The 18410-nt window shown below is 46.1% G+C and overlaps 1 protein-coding gene across 1 annotated transcript in view; it reads left to right on the top strand.

Moving 5' to 3' along the window:
- PMS1 (PMS1 homolog 1, mismatch repair system component) overlaps window positions 1–18410 on the top strand; it is a 77008-nt gene that overhangs the window by 3511 nt on the left and 55087 nt on the right. The window contains exons 2-4 of the mRNA XM_015405579.1: window positions 3165–3347; window positions 7362–7464; window positions 12223–12386. Of these exons, the coding sequence (XP_015261065.1) occupies window positions 3165–3347; window positions 7362–7464; window positions 12223–12386 (450 nt within the window). The remainder of the gene's footprint in view (window positions 1–3164; window positions 3348–7361; window positions 7465–12222; window positions 12387–18410) is intronic.

The raw sequence follows: 18410 nt of genomic DNA, 5'->3' as shown, positions 1-18410 counted from the left end.
TGGAGCTGGAGAGTCCAAGGCCCTCCAACTTGGACACTAATCTATCTGGGAGGATGGTATTAAAGGCAGAACTAAAATCCACAAACAACAGCCTCACATAACTCCCTGGCTGCTCCAGATGTGACAGAGCAGTGTGCAAAGTAGTGGTGATGGCATCCTCCGTGGATCTGTTTGCCTTATATGCAAACTGGTGACTATCCAGTGTAGATGGAAGACATGAGACGATGTGACTGCGTACTAATTTCTCAAAACACTTCATCACAACTGGGGTGAGTGCAACTGGTCTATAATCCTTTAGACTGCTGATTGTGGATTTTTTGGGCAGGGGAACAATAATTGAGGACTTTGGCAAGACGGAACAATAGACTGGTGTAAGGACCGGTTGAAGATCTTAGTAAAGACCCCTGCCAACTGGTCAGCACACTCTTTCAACACCCATCCCGTAATGCCATCAGGTCCAGCCGCTTTCCTCGGATTTACAGCCCTCAGCGTACGCCTCACCTCATGCTCTTCTACCCTGAGTAAAGTATCAGTAAAGTCAATTCCGCAGCCTCCAAGATTTTATTTACAAGTTCTCGTTTTGTTGGGATCTCTTAACACCCATTCATCCTAAATGAAATCGGAATGTATATGTGCAATAGCACTTGGAGCCATAAGGATATCATGTGACTCATTGTAAGCTTCGTTAATTCAGCCTGCCTGTCATTAAGCAAAAGCTGAACTTCAGCAAAAAGTGACTGATTTTCTGTGGACGCCTTTGGCGGAGCCTCCAGTCCAAAGTTGACAAGCATGTTCTTGATCCAAAACCACATAAACATTACAGAGCTCTCCATTAAAATGACATTTCATTGCAGTTATGTCGGGCATATGAATCTCTGTGCGGAACAGGTAATTGGCGTGGAGCACGCGAAATGGAAGTTCATTGTTTCCACTGGGTGTGTTTTCAAGATTATTTAAAATTTTTAACTAGGGCAGTTCGGTGTCTGGCGCGGTGTCACTCACTAAGATGCCTTCGTTGGGCTGGTTCTGTGATCCCAGTCATTAAATAGCTTCAGGATTACATTTTAAACCCTGAAGGGTTTTGATTGTTGTGTGCATGTGCTAAATAACATTCCTTGCCTTGAATAAAAAATTCCAGTCTCCTGTCTGAACAGGGGAGGGGTGATTTAAGGTTCACAGGTGTGTTGCAAAGCCTCACCTCCTGGCGTGTGAGCCCCCCGTAGAGCCACCATTTTATGTTTGTTGTTGCTTTTTGGAACAACCTGCTGGAGAGCAGAGGCGTCGTGCCCCCGTACCTCCCTTTGCACGCATGCAAAGACAAGCATTCAAACCACAAAGCGAAGTAACTCCGTGGGGAGAGGACTCCCTTTTAGCCATGGGCAGGTTCAGAGAGTCCGGCTCCTCCTCCCACTGTCACATGACTCCGCTGTCATGTGCTTGTAATCTGGTGGATCCCAGCTGCCTCCGGAGGGATTCGGGCCAGGAAGTTAGAAGACTGCTACGTTGATAGCCCAGGCTAGCGTGATTTCATCAGATCTTGGAAGCTAAGCAGGGTCATCTCTCATCAGTATTTGAATGGGAGACCACCAAGGATGCCCAGGGTCGCTATGCAGAGGCAAGCAATGGCGAACCACCTCTGTTTGTCTCTTACCTTGACCCGGATGGCCCAGGGTGGTAGCCCGATCTTGGCAGATCTTGGAAGCGAAGCAGGGTCAACCATGATTAATATTTGAATGGGAGACCACCAAGGAAGCCCAGGGTTGCTGTGCAGAGGCAAGCAATGGCAAACTAATTCTGTTTGTCTCTTGCCTTAAGAACATTTGTTGTTGCAGTTCAGTTGCACAGTCGAGTCCGACTCTTCGCGACCCCATGGACCAGATCCCGCCAGGCCCTCCTGTCTTCCGCCATCCTCTGAAGTTTGCTCAACTTCATGTTTGTTGTTAACCATCTCATCCTTTGCCGTCCCCGTCTTCTTTGACATTCAATCTTTCCCAGCATCAGGGTCTTCTCCAGTGAGTGCTCCCTTCTCATTTGGTGGCCAAAGTATTTGAGCTACAGTTTCATTATCTGGCCTTCCAGGGAACCGTTAGGGTTGATTTCTTTTAGGATTGACTGATCTGATCTTCTTGCAGTCCAAGAGACACCAATGTTGGATCAGGCCAGTGGCCCATCCAGTTCAACACTGTGTATCACACAGTGGCCGAAAATACCAGGTGCCATCGGGAGGTCCAGCAGTGGGTCCAGGACACTAGAAGCCCTCCCACTGTTGACCCCCCCCAAGCACCAAGAAGACAGAGTATCACTTGCCCCAGCGCCCCTATCTATAAGGTAAAGGTAAAAGTTCCCTTGCTCGAAAGCCAGTCGAGTCCAACTCTAGGGTCGCGGTGCTCATCTCCGTTTCAAAGCCGAAGAGCCAGCGCTGTCCGAAGACGTTTCTGTGGTCATGCGGCCAGCATGACTGAACACCAAGGCGCACGGAACGCTGTTACCTTCCCACCGAAGTGGTACCTATTTATCTACTTGCAATTTCTTGCTTTCGGACTGCTAGGTTGGCAGGAGCTGGAATTAGAGACGGGAGCTCACTCCATCATTTATCTACTTGCAATTTCTTGCTTTTGGACTGCTAGGTTGGCAGGAGCTGGAACTAGAGACGGGAACTCACTCCGTCATGTGGCAACCCGGGTCTCAAACTGCTGAACTACTGACCTTCCACAGCCTGCAGTTCAGCGTCTTAACCACTTGAGCCACCGCAGCTCCTTCCCTATCTATACCTTGTGGCTAATAGCCACTGATGGACCTCTGCTCCATATGCTTATCAAATTCCCTTTTGAATCCTTGACTTGGATGCCCAGGGCAGCCCAATCTTGGCAGATCTTGGAAGTGAAGCAGTGTTGGCCCTGGTTAGTATTTGGATGTGAGTCCACTGAGGAATGCCAAGCCACTGCTGATTTTTCAGGTATAGTGTAGTGATGTTTTGTATAAAAATCTAGAAGGCAGATGCTGTTTACATCATGCCTCTCGAGATTATCTACATAGATGTGTTGTAAAGGTTAGGTTCTTGCATGTCTTTGCAAAAACATTTCTGGTTTAAAAACGTAAGGTGTAGAACAGCCTTTAGGGAAGAGTGGTAGATAATAATTTTGTTGTGTTCTTTTCATCCACAGGAAAATTATGGCTTTGATAAGATTGAGGTGCGAGACAGTGGCGACGGGATCAGAGCGGCTGACATTCCCGTCATGGCCATGAAGCACTACACATCAAAAATAAGCTCTTCTGAGGACCTTGAACGCCTGACAACATACGGTTTTCGGGGCGAAGCCTTGGGTTCCATTTGTTGCACATCTGAAGTAAGAGTCCGACGTAACTTCGGGCTTCTGTATGTCTGTACAATAGGGTTGGAAAGGCTTCTGGCTTTTGTATGCAGTCTTTAGACGTCTGTCCTCTGAGGTACTAATTGTTCATCATGAATAAGTGACACTGCATCCAGCCAGGTGCAAGTGGAGGAGTGGGGAATCGAACCCGGTTCTCCCAGATTAGAGTCTGCGCACTTAACCACTACACCAAACTGGCTCTTAAGAAGTGGCTTTGGTAGCAGCTGCCACCAGAGCACAAGGATCTTCACCGAAGGCCAGAAGATGCGCTGTGCGTATGCAAGGAAGTATGTTTAAATAATAATAATAATACGTTCATTTTAAAAGGTATCTTGTTAAACAGAGCTTCTGCCTGAAATGTTGAAGAATCACCGTGAGAATTATGCATGACCTCGCGCCCCAGTATTTTGCAGTTGGCTCCACCTCTTGCGAGCCATTTTATTTTATTTATTTTTATTTGATTTATATACCCCGCTCTCCCCACCAAAGCAGGCTCAGGGCGGCTTACATAAAATGCCGTAGTTAAAACAATATAGGTAAGAGCTTAGAAACACAACATTTTTTGTTGTTCAGTCGCACAGTCAAGTCCGACTCTTCGCGACCCCATGGACCAGATCCCGCCAGGCCTTCCTGTCTTCCGCCGTCCTCTGAAGTTTGCTCAATTTCATGTTTGTTGCATCTGTGACACTGTCTAACCATCTCATCCTTTGCCGTCCCCGTCTTCTTTGACCTTCAATCTTTCCCAGCATCAGGGTCTTCTCGAGGGAGTGCTCCCTTCAAATTGGGTGGCCAAAGTATTTGCGCTTCAGTTTCATTATCTGGCCTTCCAGGGAACAGTCAGGGTTGATTTCTTTTAGGATTGACTGATTTGATCAAAAGAATCTATTCTTCGGCGTTCGGCCTTCCTTATAGCAACTCTCGCAGCCACGCAAAAGTGGGCTTGAAGCTCAACATCAAAAAAACTAAGATCTTGGCATCCGGCCCCATCACTCCTTGGCAAATAGAAGCGGAAGTCGTGGAAGTAGTGACAGACTTCACATTCTTGGGATCCCAGATCACCGCAGACTGTGACAGCAGCCATGAAATTAAAAGAAACACATGCTAGGAGCTGCGGTGGCTCAAGTGGTTAAGACGCTGAACTGCAGGCTGTGGAAGGTCGGTAGTTCAGCAGTTCGAGACCCGAGTGTGCCGCATGACGGAGTGAGCTCCCGTCTCTAGTTCCAGCTCCTGCCAACCTAGCAGTCTGAAAGCAAGAAATTGCAAGTAGTTAAATAGGTACCACTTCGGTGGGAAGGTAACAGCGTTCCGTGCGCCTTGGTGTTCAGTCATGTCGGCCACATGACCACGGAAACGTCTTCGGACAGCGCTGGCTCTTCGACTTTGAAACGGAGATGAGCACCGCAACCCTAGAGTTGGACTCGACTGGCTTTTGAGCAAGGGAACCTTTACCTTTAAACAATTTAAATGGCGGTGGCGAAAGCCGAGTAACGTCAACATCAGTGCTCCCTCAAAACTGTGGAGTCTTGTGAGCAAAAATTCTACTTTGTGAGCTGCTGGCATTTAAAGTCGTGAGCAGGTGTTTTGGCTACTGCATAAGTTAGTTTTCTCTGGAGGCATCCTTCCTGAGCTAAGACAAAAATGTGTGAGCTGGAGGCTAAAAAACTGTCAGCTAGCTCACACTAACTCAGCTGAGAGGGAACACTGGTCAACATTCTAGTAAATGTAGTCGGTATTTGATGTTAGAATCGGTGAAGCGCAGGCAGTCGGTGGTGGTATTGGACACAGGGCCTTAGTGTGTCGGGTGCGGCTCCTTAACTAAAGGCGCAGTGGAAGAGTTCCGTCTTGCAGGCCCTGCGGAACCGTAAAAGGTCCTGCAGGCCCATGAGGTCTTCCAGGAGCGTGTTCTACCAGTGCCCACTGTCCAGTGTCACAGTTCCAAGGTATCCGCAGGCTCAAAAAGGTTGGGGGGACCCCTGACACAGAGAATCATCTTTACATATCTTTACTTTCTGTGGCTGCTGTACTGAGACAGTGGCAGTTATTAATATTTTTTTAAATTTTTCTTTAAAAGGGTATGGGCCCTAAAACTGTCTCTTGTATTTCATTCTACTTTCCTCCAAGGAACCTGAGCCGGCGTAGATGATTCTCTCCTTCATTTTATCCTCAGCTCAGACTTACGATTTAGCTTGGACTGCGAAAGAGTGTGTGTCTGACCTTAGGTCCACTGTAGAACAGAGTTTGAGTCCAGTGGCCCCTTTAAGACCAACAATAAGCTTTTGTGTGCCTGCAGACTTCTTCAGATACAATTAAATGGAACATAAGAACATAAGAGAAGCCAATGCTGAATCAGGCCTATGGCCCATCCAGTCCAACACTTTGTGACACACAGTGGCCAAAAATACCAGGTGCCGTCAGGAGGTCCAGCACACCAGGACACCAGAAGCCCTTACAAACTCAGAGCGGCTTACAAACCCCTTTCCCTTCCCCTCCCCACAACAGACACCCTGTGAGGTAGGTGGGGCTGAGAGAGCTCTGACAGAAACTGCTCTTTTTCAAGGACAGCTCTGACAGAACTACAGCTTGCGCAAGATCATCCAGCAGGTGCAAGTGGAGGAGTGGGGAATCAAACCCGGTTCTCCCAGATTAGAGTCCGCGCACTTAACCACTACACCAAACTGGTTAAGTGCGCGGACGCTAATCTGGGAGAACCAGGTTTGATTCCCCACTCCTCCACTCCGTGCACTTAACCACTACACCAAACTGGGGTCTCAAGAGAACTGAAAAAACCAGCCCGTCCACATTTAAGCTGTTACCTGGTTTGCAGAAGAAAACATACCGGAAAAGACTGGCTGACTTGTCAAGGAAGTAGCCTAACATCTACATTCTACTCAGGTTCGAATCCCCATCCCGGAAGCTTGCTGACTCACCTTGGCTCAGTAACATACTGTCAGCCTAAATTTACCTCATGCAGTTGTTGTGAGGAGAAAACAACGAACAACGGTGTCAGCCTCTTTGGTGGGGAGAAAGGTGGGGAGGTATAAGTGAAGTACATAATTGAAGTCTGACTTGTGTGACTTCATGATTTTCCCTGCAAACACCATTACATGACCGTTTTAAAACAGTTTTCTGTGCTAGTTAAAAATATTGCTTCTAATTCCAGTTGCCATACTGTTCTATTATTGGGTTGAAGTAATTTCTTCCCTATAGGTTAAATCTAAAATAGAAGGAGTAACAGTTCTGGGTCCACAGTACTATACTGTTCATGAAAATTCTCCCATCTCTGAAGGGCTGACTTCCGGAAATCTTGGCTGACACAGATTCCAGATGTTATTATTTACAAAATAAACTATATCCCACCTTCCTGCCCTCACGAGGGCCACCAAGGCGGCTAACGAATTAAAACATAAACAATAAAATCATATTTTAAAACCATTAAAATCACACACACACACCCAAAAAACCCCTCATACATCATTAAAACAAATCAAAGGCAGAGTTAAAATACATGCAAAGACATAAAAACAGCAAGTAGAACATTGGTCAGGAAGGAGGGATTGTTTAGGGAGTGCCAAATGAAAGGAAAAGGTCCTCACCCGTCGGTGGAAGATGGCGACAGAAGAAGACGGATGAATCTCCCTGGGGAAAGACTAACAAGAGCTTTGGGGCCACGACTAAGAAGGCTCTCTTGCGAGTTGCCGCCTACCTAATCTCTGAAGAGGGGGGCACCCAAGGCAGGCCATCCAAAGACGGCCGTGCTGTTGGTCCAGATTGGTATCAAGCAGGTTTTGCAGATTTCTAGTGAACGCTAGTGGACCTTATCCCAAAGTTTCTTGACTCTGTATTTACTATGTACCACTAATCCTTGTTCTAGAGAGCCCTGCATAAATGTTGTTACTGTAGCTCTCATGACTGCCTGTAGGAAACAGAATATAGATTACACACACACACAAAATTCTGATGAATCTCTGGCCCGATTTCCTCTGTTATTAGGTTCTGATTACGACCAAGACAGCTGCCGATGACTTTAGCACTCAATACACTTTGGATAGAAGCGGCCATGTTACTTCTCAAAAGCCCTCTCATCTCGGACAAGGTATGGCTATTAAAGATATTTCCACTTCTTACATTTCGTCTGGTCCAAACGCATTTTTATTCTGTTATTTGCTTCTAATTGCTGTTTAAGTGACACTTACCTCAAATGGCCGATGTTCCCCGGAGACCTTATAAGACTGTTTTCTTAATCTTGTGCTTAATTTACAAACAACAACAACAATAATACAGTCCACAGTAAAAATGGCCAAAAAAACAGCAAAGAACAACTGTGTACTGCACAAACCCGCACCAAAGTTAACCAAAAGAGGCTTCAACACAGGGTAATTCAACACATGTAATCCATCATAGGAAAATACAAAAGTCCACAATATCCCAAAGGGAAAGAACAAAGTCCAGAATAGAAATTTCTCAAAGGGAAACAATGAAGTCTGGAATAGATATCAACACTTTTCCTAGGTATTGTTCAGTGTTTCGTACTTCTGGTCCTTCCTCAGGAACAAAAAGCCACTACAGGAAGTCTCATTGCAATTTCTTAACAGGCAAACTTTATTCAGTTTCTATATGGGCCAGGTCTCCTAAGCTTTAGAAAGCACCTACCAAGGGTGCTATTATGTAAGTTGGACCAAACATGCCTCCATAATAACCCCCTTTTTTCTCAGTGCTTTCATTGGTCATGTTTCGCGTGGGTCCCCTCCGTATCTCAGCAGTAGACGTTAGCTGGCTCATCCCTTTGATTTGAGAACTGATCGTTATTAAAGTTATCTTTTCACAAGGAAAACCTCCTGACGTTTCAGTCATAACTGAAACGTTATATATCGCAGCTAAAATGGGTGGGGTTTTAAACCGATATGGCATGTCCTTCATAGAATACATGATTAGACCGGAATTTAATCCTGGTGAGCGCAGCCTGGACTAAACAGAGATTGGAACAGTGAAATCCGAAGAATTTTCTTGTTAAATATGAGAGTGCCCTTTCAGTTGGCTTGTAAATATTTGAGCACTCCGATCACAAACATTTGTGCAGTTGGATCTGCCCTCCTGTGTTAAAGCCCCTGCAGGCTCGGTAGAACATCCTGTTTTGGGATGTTGTGTGTTGGCTGCTGTGTGTCCTTCAACCCTCTTTTACCACCTCAGCAGATAGAGGATCAGGCTATAAGTTATTGGGTGCTTTTGAGAAGTAAGGGTGGGCTTACGCACATTACTTTAAAAAGGATATGAAAGATCAAGATACAGAAATTAATTCGGCTTCTGAAAAAACGAACCATGAATGTATCTAATTGTACCTTTAATCGTTTTTGTGCTTCTGGGCTCCTAAATACTACCATTACATTTGATTGTGTTTGGATATTTGACACTGAAGTTCCTTCTAGTTTTGACAGTTTCAGAGGGTAGCCATGAATCGGGAGCATGTAACCCTGATATTACAGCAATTACACTGATCCAGCAGGGCTCTTCTCTTGTTCTTAGGAAGGCCTCGGCCTCCTTGCCCTGTTGTTGGCCTTCCAGAGGAACTGCTTGGCCCCTGTGTGAGACAGGAGGCTGGACTAGATGGACCCCTGGTCTGATCCAGCAGGGCTCTTCTCTTGTTCTTAGGAAGGCCTCGGCCTCCTTGCCCTGTTGTTGGCCTTCCAGAGGAACTGCTTGGCCCCTGTGTGAGACAGGAGGCTGGACTAGATGGACCCCTGGTCTGATCCAGCAGGGCTCTTCTCTTGTTCTTAGGAAGGCCTCGGCCTCCTCTTGCCCTGTTGTTGGCCTTCCAGAGGAACTGGTTGGCCCCTGTGTGAGACAGGAGGCTGGACTAGATGGATCACTGGTCTGATCCAGCAGGGCTCTTCTAATGTTGTTGCACCTGAGGGACCAACAAGATTTTCATGGTGTAAGCTTTCAAGAGTCAAAGCTCTGATGAAGGGAACTTTGACACTTGATACTTATACCCCAAAATCTTGTTGGTCTCTAAGGTGCTACTGGACTCCAATCTAGCTCTCGTAGTTTGATGTTCGCTTTATTTAACTCACGAAAAATACCAAGTCCGCTACTGCGTGGAATCATGTCTCCTATTCAGTTTAGTAAAATTTCAGTAATCGTGGTCAATGTTCCCTCTAAGCTGTGGAGTCTTGTGAGCAAATATTCTACTTTGTGAGCTACCGGCATTAAAGTTGTGAGTGAGCAATTTGGCTCCTGCATAGATTAGTCTGCTCTGGAGCCATCCTTCCTGAGCTAAGACAAAAATGTGTGAGCCGGAGGCTAAAAAACTGTAAGCTGGCTCACACTAACTCAGCTTAGAGGGAACACTGATCGTGGTGTATGTTTTTCCTCTCAAAGTTGTAGTTCTAGCTTTCAAGTGAGTGTTATAGCCACAGAAATGTCACGAGTGTGGCAGAAATGTGTTTGTTGGCTCCGTTATGAGTTAGGGATTGGCAAAACATGTATTATTGTAAGATAGAAATAATGCCCGTTGCGGAAATAAATACAACGGGATCTAGAAAGAGGCTCTGGGAGAGTGCTCTGGCTTTGGGCAAACAGTGTCAATTTCCTGTGGCGACCTCAGCAGGGTTTAATGACAGAGTCCACTGTTTTCTCCAGAGGGACTGATCTCTGCTACCTGAAGAGCATTTGTATGTTTGAGTTATCTGTAGCCCTCACCTGGAGAGTGGTAACCATTGTTAACCATTCTCCTCTCCCCTATGAGGTATGTTATGCAACTGAAAATTCCAACTGCCTTGCGGGGGTGGGGGGAGTTTGAGGTGTGGAATGGACTGAAGTCCAATCAGCTTCCATATGCAAAAGACCAGGTTGTCGCAGCAGTTGTGGTGTGGGCGGGACCCGGGCTTTGCCTTCTGATTGGTGGCGATATATGCTGAGGAGCAGTGCCATCAGCCATACACTAAGGGAGTGCATTTTAGAATTAGAACTATGGCACCCACTATTCAATTATATATAAGGAGAGATGTATATTCCAGTGGTTGGATCCAAAGGTCTCATCCATAGTTCTGTCAGAGCTGTTCTCTCAAGGACAGTTCTCGAGACTGCTCTCTCAGCCCCACCTACCTGACAGGGTATCTTCTGTGGGAAGGGGAAGGGGAAGGAGAGTGTAAGCCGCTCTGAGACTCTGAGTGAAGGGCGGGGTATAAATCCAATCTCCTCCTCCTCCTCCTCCATCATCCTGTCAATGGAGGAATCTTCTCTTCCCACTAGAATCCCCCCTAAGATTTAATAGTATATGATAATACTATAAGACAGTTGTAATATGAACTAAAAAGTGTAGTGCTTGTTTGTTATAACAAACTGTTGTGTGAAATCTTATAAAAAATTCTATGAGGTTATTTACTTATACAATAAGATAAAAATGATAACACAGAAAAATAAGACGGTAGAATATACCAAGTTGGTCATTATACAGACTTCTTGTTAATATGTCATATCTTTTAAAGCTATATTTAAGGAAGCTGCGGTGGCTCAAGTGGTTAAGACGCTAAACTGCAGGCTGTGGAAGGTCGGTAGTTCAGCAGTTCGAGACCCGAGTGTGCCGCATGACGGAGTGAGCTCCCGTCTCTAGTTCCAGCTCCTGCTAACCTAGCAGTTCAAAAGCAAGACCTTGCAAGTAGATAAATAGGTACCACTTCGGTGGGAAGGTAACCGCGTTCTGTGCACCTTGGTGTTTAGTCACGCCGGCCACACGACCACGGAAACGTCTTCGGACAGCGCTGGCTCTTCGGCTTTGAAACTGAGATGAGCACCGCAACCCTAGAGTCGGCTTCGACTGGCTTTCGAGCAAGGGAACCTTTACCTTTACCTTTACACCATAGATATCGTGTTATACATTTGTTAAGCTATTATACCATACAATTTTTATACAGACATATATATTCTGAAAAAGGATTGTCCTCAATATCTGTAAAATTCCCTCACGTTGTGTTTCTAGTCATTATATTTCCTCTTTCTTTCTCTATCCCTTATAGTAAAACATTCAGAATAAAAATTAAGGAAAGGATTCCTCCTGTTAGCAAAAGACTGCTTCTGTGAATCTTTGGATCCAGCTTATTCTGACTTGGTCTTAGGCAATATCACATTCCCCCACATCTGATGCATCTCCTGGGCTGCCAGGCCTCTGTTGTTAGGCCCAGCTTGGCTCCCGGGTAACCACACCACCACCAGGTTTGGTGTGGCTCCCAGGTTGCTGAGCCACCAACACTGGGCCCGGCATGGCTCCTGACCTGCCAAGCCCCAACAGGTACGTGCGTTCTCTGCTTATGCGGAGAACGCTTTTTTATTTTGTGGGGGAAATCTTAAAACCTTCCCCACTGTTGTTGTTGTTGTTGTTTTTAAGTCAGATTTTTCTGCACACCTGGGGCGTCTCTCAAATGTGCAGGAAAACCTTTTTAGGCTCCATAAGAACATAAGAGACGCCAATGTTGGATCAGGCCAAAGGCCCATCCAGTCCAACACTCTGTGTCACACAGTGGCCAGAAATACCAGGTGCCATCAGGAGGTCCACCAGTGGGGCCAGGACATCAGAAGCCCTCCCACTGTTGACCCCCCCCCCCAAGCACCAAGAAGACAGAGCATCACTTGCCCCAGAGCCCCTATCTATACCTTGTGGCTAATAGCCACTGATGGCTCCTGCTCCATATGCTTATCTAATTCCCTTGTGGCCCCAATCTGCGGATTTAGGTATTCAGCTATATTATGGTCACGCTGATAGCTATTGGTGTACTAGTGAGAGAAAAATAGGGTATGAAAACAAGAGCGCTTTGTTAACCATGGCTTAATTCAAGTTGCCTCTGCCGTATTTCCACAGGTACGACTGTAACAGTTCTGAAGCTGTTCAAGAATCACCCTGTGAGAAAGCAATTTTATTCGACAGATAAAAAACGCAAGGAAGAAATTAAGAAAATCCAAAATCTTCTGATGGCCTACAGCATCGTGAAGCCAGAACTGAGGTTAACGTTGACACATAATAAGGTAAACCATTTATCTGGTCTTCAGAATTTCTTACCTTACTGTTTTGATTGTGGGCATTTAATCCAGATTGGCTAGAAATTTAGGCTGTGCCAGGTTTCTGCACATCTTTGAATTTGGCATAGCTTCTTGTGATGACATTTAAGAGCGATTTATTGGTGGCGGTGACGAAATGACCTCAAAAACCAGGATGCTTAGTGCATGGGCACTCGATGAAATTGGCTGAGCAGTCGGGTTAGAACAGATCAAAGGAAGGACTTCTTCACACATGGGATTCACTGCCACAGGAGGTGGTGGCGGCGGCTACAAGCATGGACGGCTTCAAGAGGGAATTGGATGAACATATGAAGGAGAGGTCCATCAGTGGCTATTAGCCACAAGGTATGAATAGGAACTCTTGGTCTGGGGCAAGTGATGTTCTGGGTGCCTGGGGGGTGGTGGTCAACAGTGGGGGAGGCTTCTAGTGTCCTGGCCCCACTGCTGGACCTGATGGCCCCTGGTATTTTTGGCCACTGTGTGACACAGAGTGTTGGACTGGATGGGCCACTGGCCTTATCCAGCATTGGCTTCTTTTATGTTCCTATGTCCATCAAACTCACAGAGCTGGAAGATGAGGGGTTAATGCCTCACTGAAAAGTAGCTTGAGTGACAGGCCGCTGCCTGCTTGCACCCTTCCTTCTCTCTGATTGGTCAGTGCCAGCTGAGGAGAGGTTTATAAGACCTTGTGAGTCTTGTCAGAGAGTCAGTCAGTCAGTCCTCGTTTGGGTTTGGACTTGGCAGTTGCCAGTCAGGAGGAGTGTGTTTGTGTGTCAGTCTGAGGGAGACAGACAAGTCACTTGAGAAAAGACACAACTCCTAGCCTTTACACAGCAGCCATGGGGAACAGCTTCTTGGGGGAGGGGAGGGAGAGACCAAATGGGCTCGGAACGACTCCACTGGAGGTGGAAGTAGGGTTGCCAACCTCCAGGTGGGGCCTGGAACTCTCCACTTTTACAGTTGATCTCCATCCTACAGAGATCAGTCCCCCCCGGAGAAAATGGCATGATTTGCAGAAACGATAGCTTGTCAGTTTAATTTTTGCTCATTCTCTCAGCCTTTGTGGGGTTGCCCATGCAACTAATCCAAAAAGGGGGAAACGGCAAGGAACCGGGGGGGGGGAGAAAATGGTGCAGCAGCAGCCTCTGAAGGGTTGGAAATAGGTAAATAATCAGAATGTTTGAGGGAAATGTTTCTAGCTCCCATCTCAGTCACTGTTTTCAGTGTTAAACTTTTCTAAACTATAAATATTGAATACAGTACAGTCACCCTTGATCGTTTCTTGCCCTGAAAACCCTACAGGGGCACCGTAAGTCAGTTGTGACTTGACGGCACTTTCCACCACCACAGTTATGGTTTACAATTCAGGGGTGTCGAACTCATTTGTTATGACGGCCGGATCTGCCATAAATGAGACCTTGTTGGGCCAGGCCGTGTGTGTCATAAAATGTAATGCCAGGTAGCAGAGATATAAACTTTATAGAGGACACACAAACACAGAGATATTTTTAATTCAAATAAAAACATGCTTAAAACATTAGCTCTGTAAGATGCAAACCTACTTTTGATTTATTGACATTCACCAGAGAAATCTCATGCTCAAGAGTTCTGAGTCTAGGACCCAGGTTAAAACGTGAAATGGCTGAGTGATTAAGAGAGTCTGGCGAACCAGGCTAGGATGCAAGAGCAGCAGCAGAACTGGGAGCAGGAGATGTCCAGTTCCACTGTGGGCCTAATGGAAGCCCTCCGGGGGCCTGATCTGGCCCCTGGGCCGCATATTTGACACCCCTGGCTTACATGGGAGATACAAAATCTGTAGAATCTCATCTTGCTCAGAAATCAAAGCTAGATCAAGGTATATGTTGCCCACATCTTATATTTCCTGGGAAGGCCAAAAAAGAGAAATGTATTAAAAAGAGTGTTCAGAAGTAGGTTTGAACTGTGATTTCAGCAAAGTCGAAGGGGGATGAAGATGTGGGAATATTTTCGTGGACAGACCAGCAAAAATAGTGGTTGCATCTAAATAGGGTTGTGTTCCCTCTAAGCTGAGTTAGTGTGAGCTAGCTGACAGTTTTTTAGCCTCCAGCTCACACATTTTTGTCTTAGCTCAGGAAGGATGGCTCCAGAGCAAACTAATTTATGCAGTAGCTGAATCACTCGCTCACAACTTTAATGCCGGTAGCTCACAAAGTAGAATTTTTGCTCACAAGACTCCACAGCTTAGAGGGAACACTTACCAGATGTCCTCTTTCAAGAGGACATGTGTTCTTTTTTTGGCGTCCATCCTCTTTTGGGCTCTTTTTAAAAAACTGATTAAAATGTCCTCTTCTGGGGTTGGAAGGTTAGGAGTATTCCTAGTTAATAGCAGTTATCACAGCTTAAATAGTAGGGGTATTTAAAATGAGTCTTGACATAGTCATCACTTGTTTGAAGTAGTCGGTCAAGAAATACGTCCTCATTTTTGCTTTTCAAAATATGGCAACCCTAATCTAAATAAACCCCCAATGTATTTTAATTTAGAGACTTAGAGGTCCTCATTCTAGCTCTGTTTATCCTAAAACATTCTGTTTTTCAAAATAGAACAAAGTTTGAGTCCAGTGGCACCTTTAAGACCAACAAAGTTTAATTCTGGGTATAAGCTTTAGTGTGCATGCACACTTCTTCATATACATCTAAGAAGCGTGCACGCACACGGAAGCTTATATCCAGAATTAAATTTTGTTGGTCTTAAAGGTGCCACTGGACTCAAACTTTGTTCTGTTGCTTCAGACCAACACAGCTACCCACCTGAATCCGTTTTTCAAAACGTCATCCTTAAGACTTTTCAACACAAGAGGTCGCTCATTAGCTATGCCAGGGATGCTGATGCGAACCGTGCAAAACAACCGACCAGAATCCATAGGCCATTCTAATTATCCATTTAAAAAAAAAAAAAAATCTGGTGTTTCCTGCAGTTATTACCTGTCTGAACTGATATGAGAAAGAGAGTGTGGTGGGCTTTTTTTGGGGAGGGGGGTGTTAATATGTAGGACCATTTTGATGTGTTAAGGTGAATCCAGATCAGCACTGTGGCATTTCATCTAATTTTACTCTTTGGGGTCCTGGCCATTAAAAGCAGGCCTTTCCATCTATTGAACATCTTTTGTGGAATAAGAATTTTGTCGTGGGTGGGTGCCAGTGGCAGCTGGTATTGCAGACAGTACTGAGATCGAATTCCAGACAGAAAATATATAATTACGAGGATCTCGTATAAAGTGACATAAAACACAGTGACCTTCCCATGGTTAAAGTAAAGGTAAAGGTCCCCTTGCTCGAAAGCCAGTCGAATCCGACTCTAGGGTTGCGGTGCTCATCTCCGTTTCAAAGCCGAAGAGCCAGTGCTGTCCAAAGACATTTCCGTGGTCATGTGGCTGGCATGACTAAACACCAAGCCGCACGGAACGCTGTTACCTTCCCATTGAAGTGGTACCTATTTATCTACTTGCAATTTCTTGCTTTTGGGTATAAGTTTGTTCACAGGTGTCAGCTAGTGTTTTGGAAAATAGAGGTGGACCGGAAAGAGATGGTTTAGTATACAGGTGAAGAGAGGCAGCGTAGAGAAATAATCAGGGGTCGTTTCGTAGAAAAAGAGCTAGGGGAACTCATTAGCATAACTCATTAGCATATGCCACCCCCCCTGACATCATAAGGCCCGGCGGTGGACCTGCAAGGCTGGCGGGAGTGCGAGGAAGCCCCGCGAAGGCCCTCCCTGGCCCCAGGCAGGCAGGGGTGGGGAGAGGCGGGGAGGAAGCAACTTACCCTCCCTCTTCTCCTGCCTCCTCCCGGCTGAATGACGGCCGGAAGCGGGGCGGCCGGAAGCAGGAGGTGGGGCTTTGTTGTGTGCCCCGCCCCCCACACCTCACCCGGGGGAACTGCGATCCCCCCCCAAATGACCTCTGGGAATAATGCATAATGAGCATGGTCTGACGAGATCAGAGGACAGTGAATTGTGACAGCAAAACGGCATTTGGGGGGGGGGTTTCTTGATCCCCTTCTCCTTTTGCAGGCTCTTCCATCACATCACCACACTACTGAGCATCCCCCAGGCCCTAGGATTAGGATTTCAGGGAACACAGAAGTCTATAGTGGGATGGGGGAGATGGAAAAGGTGTGCCAGAGTAGAATCCCACCGGTAGCTTTTCGGATCCAAACATTAATGGTCCCAGAAAGAAATTTAAAATTGACTCAGCAAAGAACGGCAACTGGCACTCACCCACGACAAAATGCCAATGCCTCATATTTATTTCTTTAGTTTCCCCCCCACACACACACACACACACTCTACAGCCAAAAATGTTGAAATAGGAGAGTGCCTCTGACTATTTAATGGTGCTCAAGATCAAGTGGAAGTAAGGGTGATTTTTATTAAAGGTAAAGGTTCCCTTGCTCGAAAGCCAGTCGAATCCGACTCTAGGGTTGCGGTGCTCATCTCCGTTTCAAAGCCGAAGAGCCAGCGCTGTCCGAAGACGTTTCCGTGGTCATGTGGCCGGCATGACTGAACACCAAGGCGCACGGAACGATGTCACCTTCCCACCGAAGGGGTCCCTATTTATCTACTTGCAATTTCTTGCTTTCAAACTGCTAGGTTGGCAGGAGCTGGAACTAGAGACGGGAGCTCACTCCGTCATGCGGCAAACCGGGTCTCGAACTGCTGAACTACCGACCTTCCGCAGCCTGCAGTTCAGCGTCTTAACCACTTGAGCCACCGCAGCTCCTTAATTTTTATTACCGCCTGAAAATTGGAGCATTGAGTAGGAAAACGGGGGGTTGGATATCCTTTCCCTCACCCTTTTACCAGTTTGTCTTCTCCAACAAATCGCAGTCATATTGCTTCTTGAAGTTCTTGACTCCCCCCACACACACACCAGTGTCCTTCCATATGAAACGGCAAAGCTCATACCTCGAATAAAACTTTGTTGGTCTTAAAGGTGACGCCGGACTCTAAATTTGTTCTCCTGCTTCAGGCCAACCCGGCTGACCACACGGATCTGTCTGCAGAGATGCAATCTGTTTTGCCAGCTTTCTGAATAACCAGTTTTACTAAATTCTTCCATTACTTTGTTCCCCCCCAAAAAAAACACACATGGAAAACAAACAGAAATTTTCAGATTACCGAATAGGCAAGCCTGGAACATTTTGTCTCGGCTCGTAACATTTCGTTTGCGTTCGCAGTAAATAATGGGTTGCTTGACACAGCAACTCTTTGACGGACTATTGCTATTTTGACAACTCGGAATAGCTTGTGCCGCCTTTTTATGAAGGTTTATCCTGCCAAGACATTCTTTGGATACTGATAATGTTGATACTCCTGCCAGTATGGTTACGTTAGAAAGAGGTATTTTTCCTCTTTCGTCACCGTGTTCCTTGAAAGCAAGCAGAATAATGAGATGATCAAATGGGAGATAAGTTACTGGAATATTTATTAAATTTATTTACTGTTGACAATCCCAAGGGCAGCGAAGTTTCGGAGGTTCATTTCTTGTATTTGAAAGAACGTTTCAGTTCTTAGCTTGGCGTACCATATTCTAGCCACCTGGAAACATAATCTAGTTTTTACTCCGCAAAGAAATCTGTTCCTTGGAATCTGAGCTCCTTCTCGGGTGCTTAGGAAAAGCTGCTTCGGATTCTTCGCTATTTAAAAATCTTCTGCCTCTCTTAGGAAAAGTACACAAAAGACCTAAGAAGAGCCCTGCTGGATCAGACCAATGGTCCAGCTAGTCCAGCATCCTGTCTCACACAGTGGCCAACCAGCTCCTCTGGAGGGCCGACAACAGGGCATGGAGGCCGAGGCCTTCCTTAAGAACATTAGAAGAGCCCTGCTGGATCAGACCAGGGGTCCATCTAGTCCAGCCTCCTGTCTCACACAGTGGCCAACCAGTTCCTCTGGAGGGCCGACAACAGGGCATGGAGGCCAAGGCCTTCCTAAGAACATCAGAAGAGCCCTGCTGGATC

Source organism: Gekko japonicus, unplaced genomic scaffold (assembly GCF_001447785.1).
Source record: "Gekko japonicus isolate JY-2015 unplaced genomic scaffold, Gekko_japonicus_V1.1 scaffold2871, whole genome shotgun sequence".
NCBI lineage: Eukaryota > Metazoa > Chordata > Lepidosauria > Squamata > Gekkonidae > Gekko > Gekko japonicus.
This window is presented reverse-complemented; position numbering and strand designations above follow the sequence as displayed.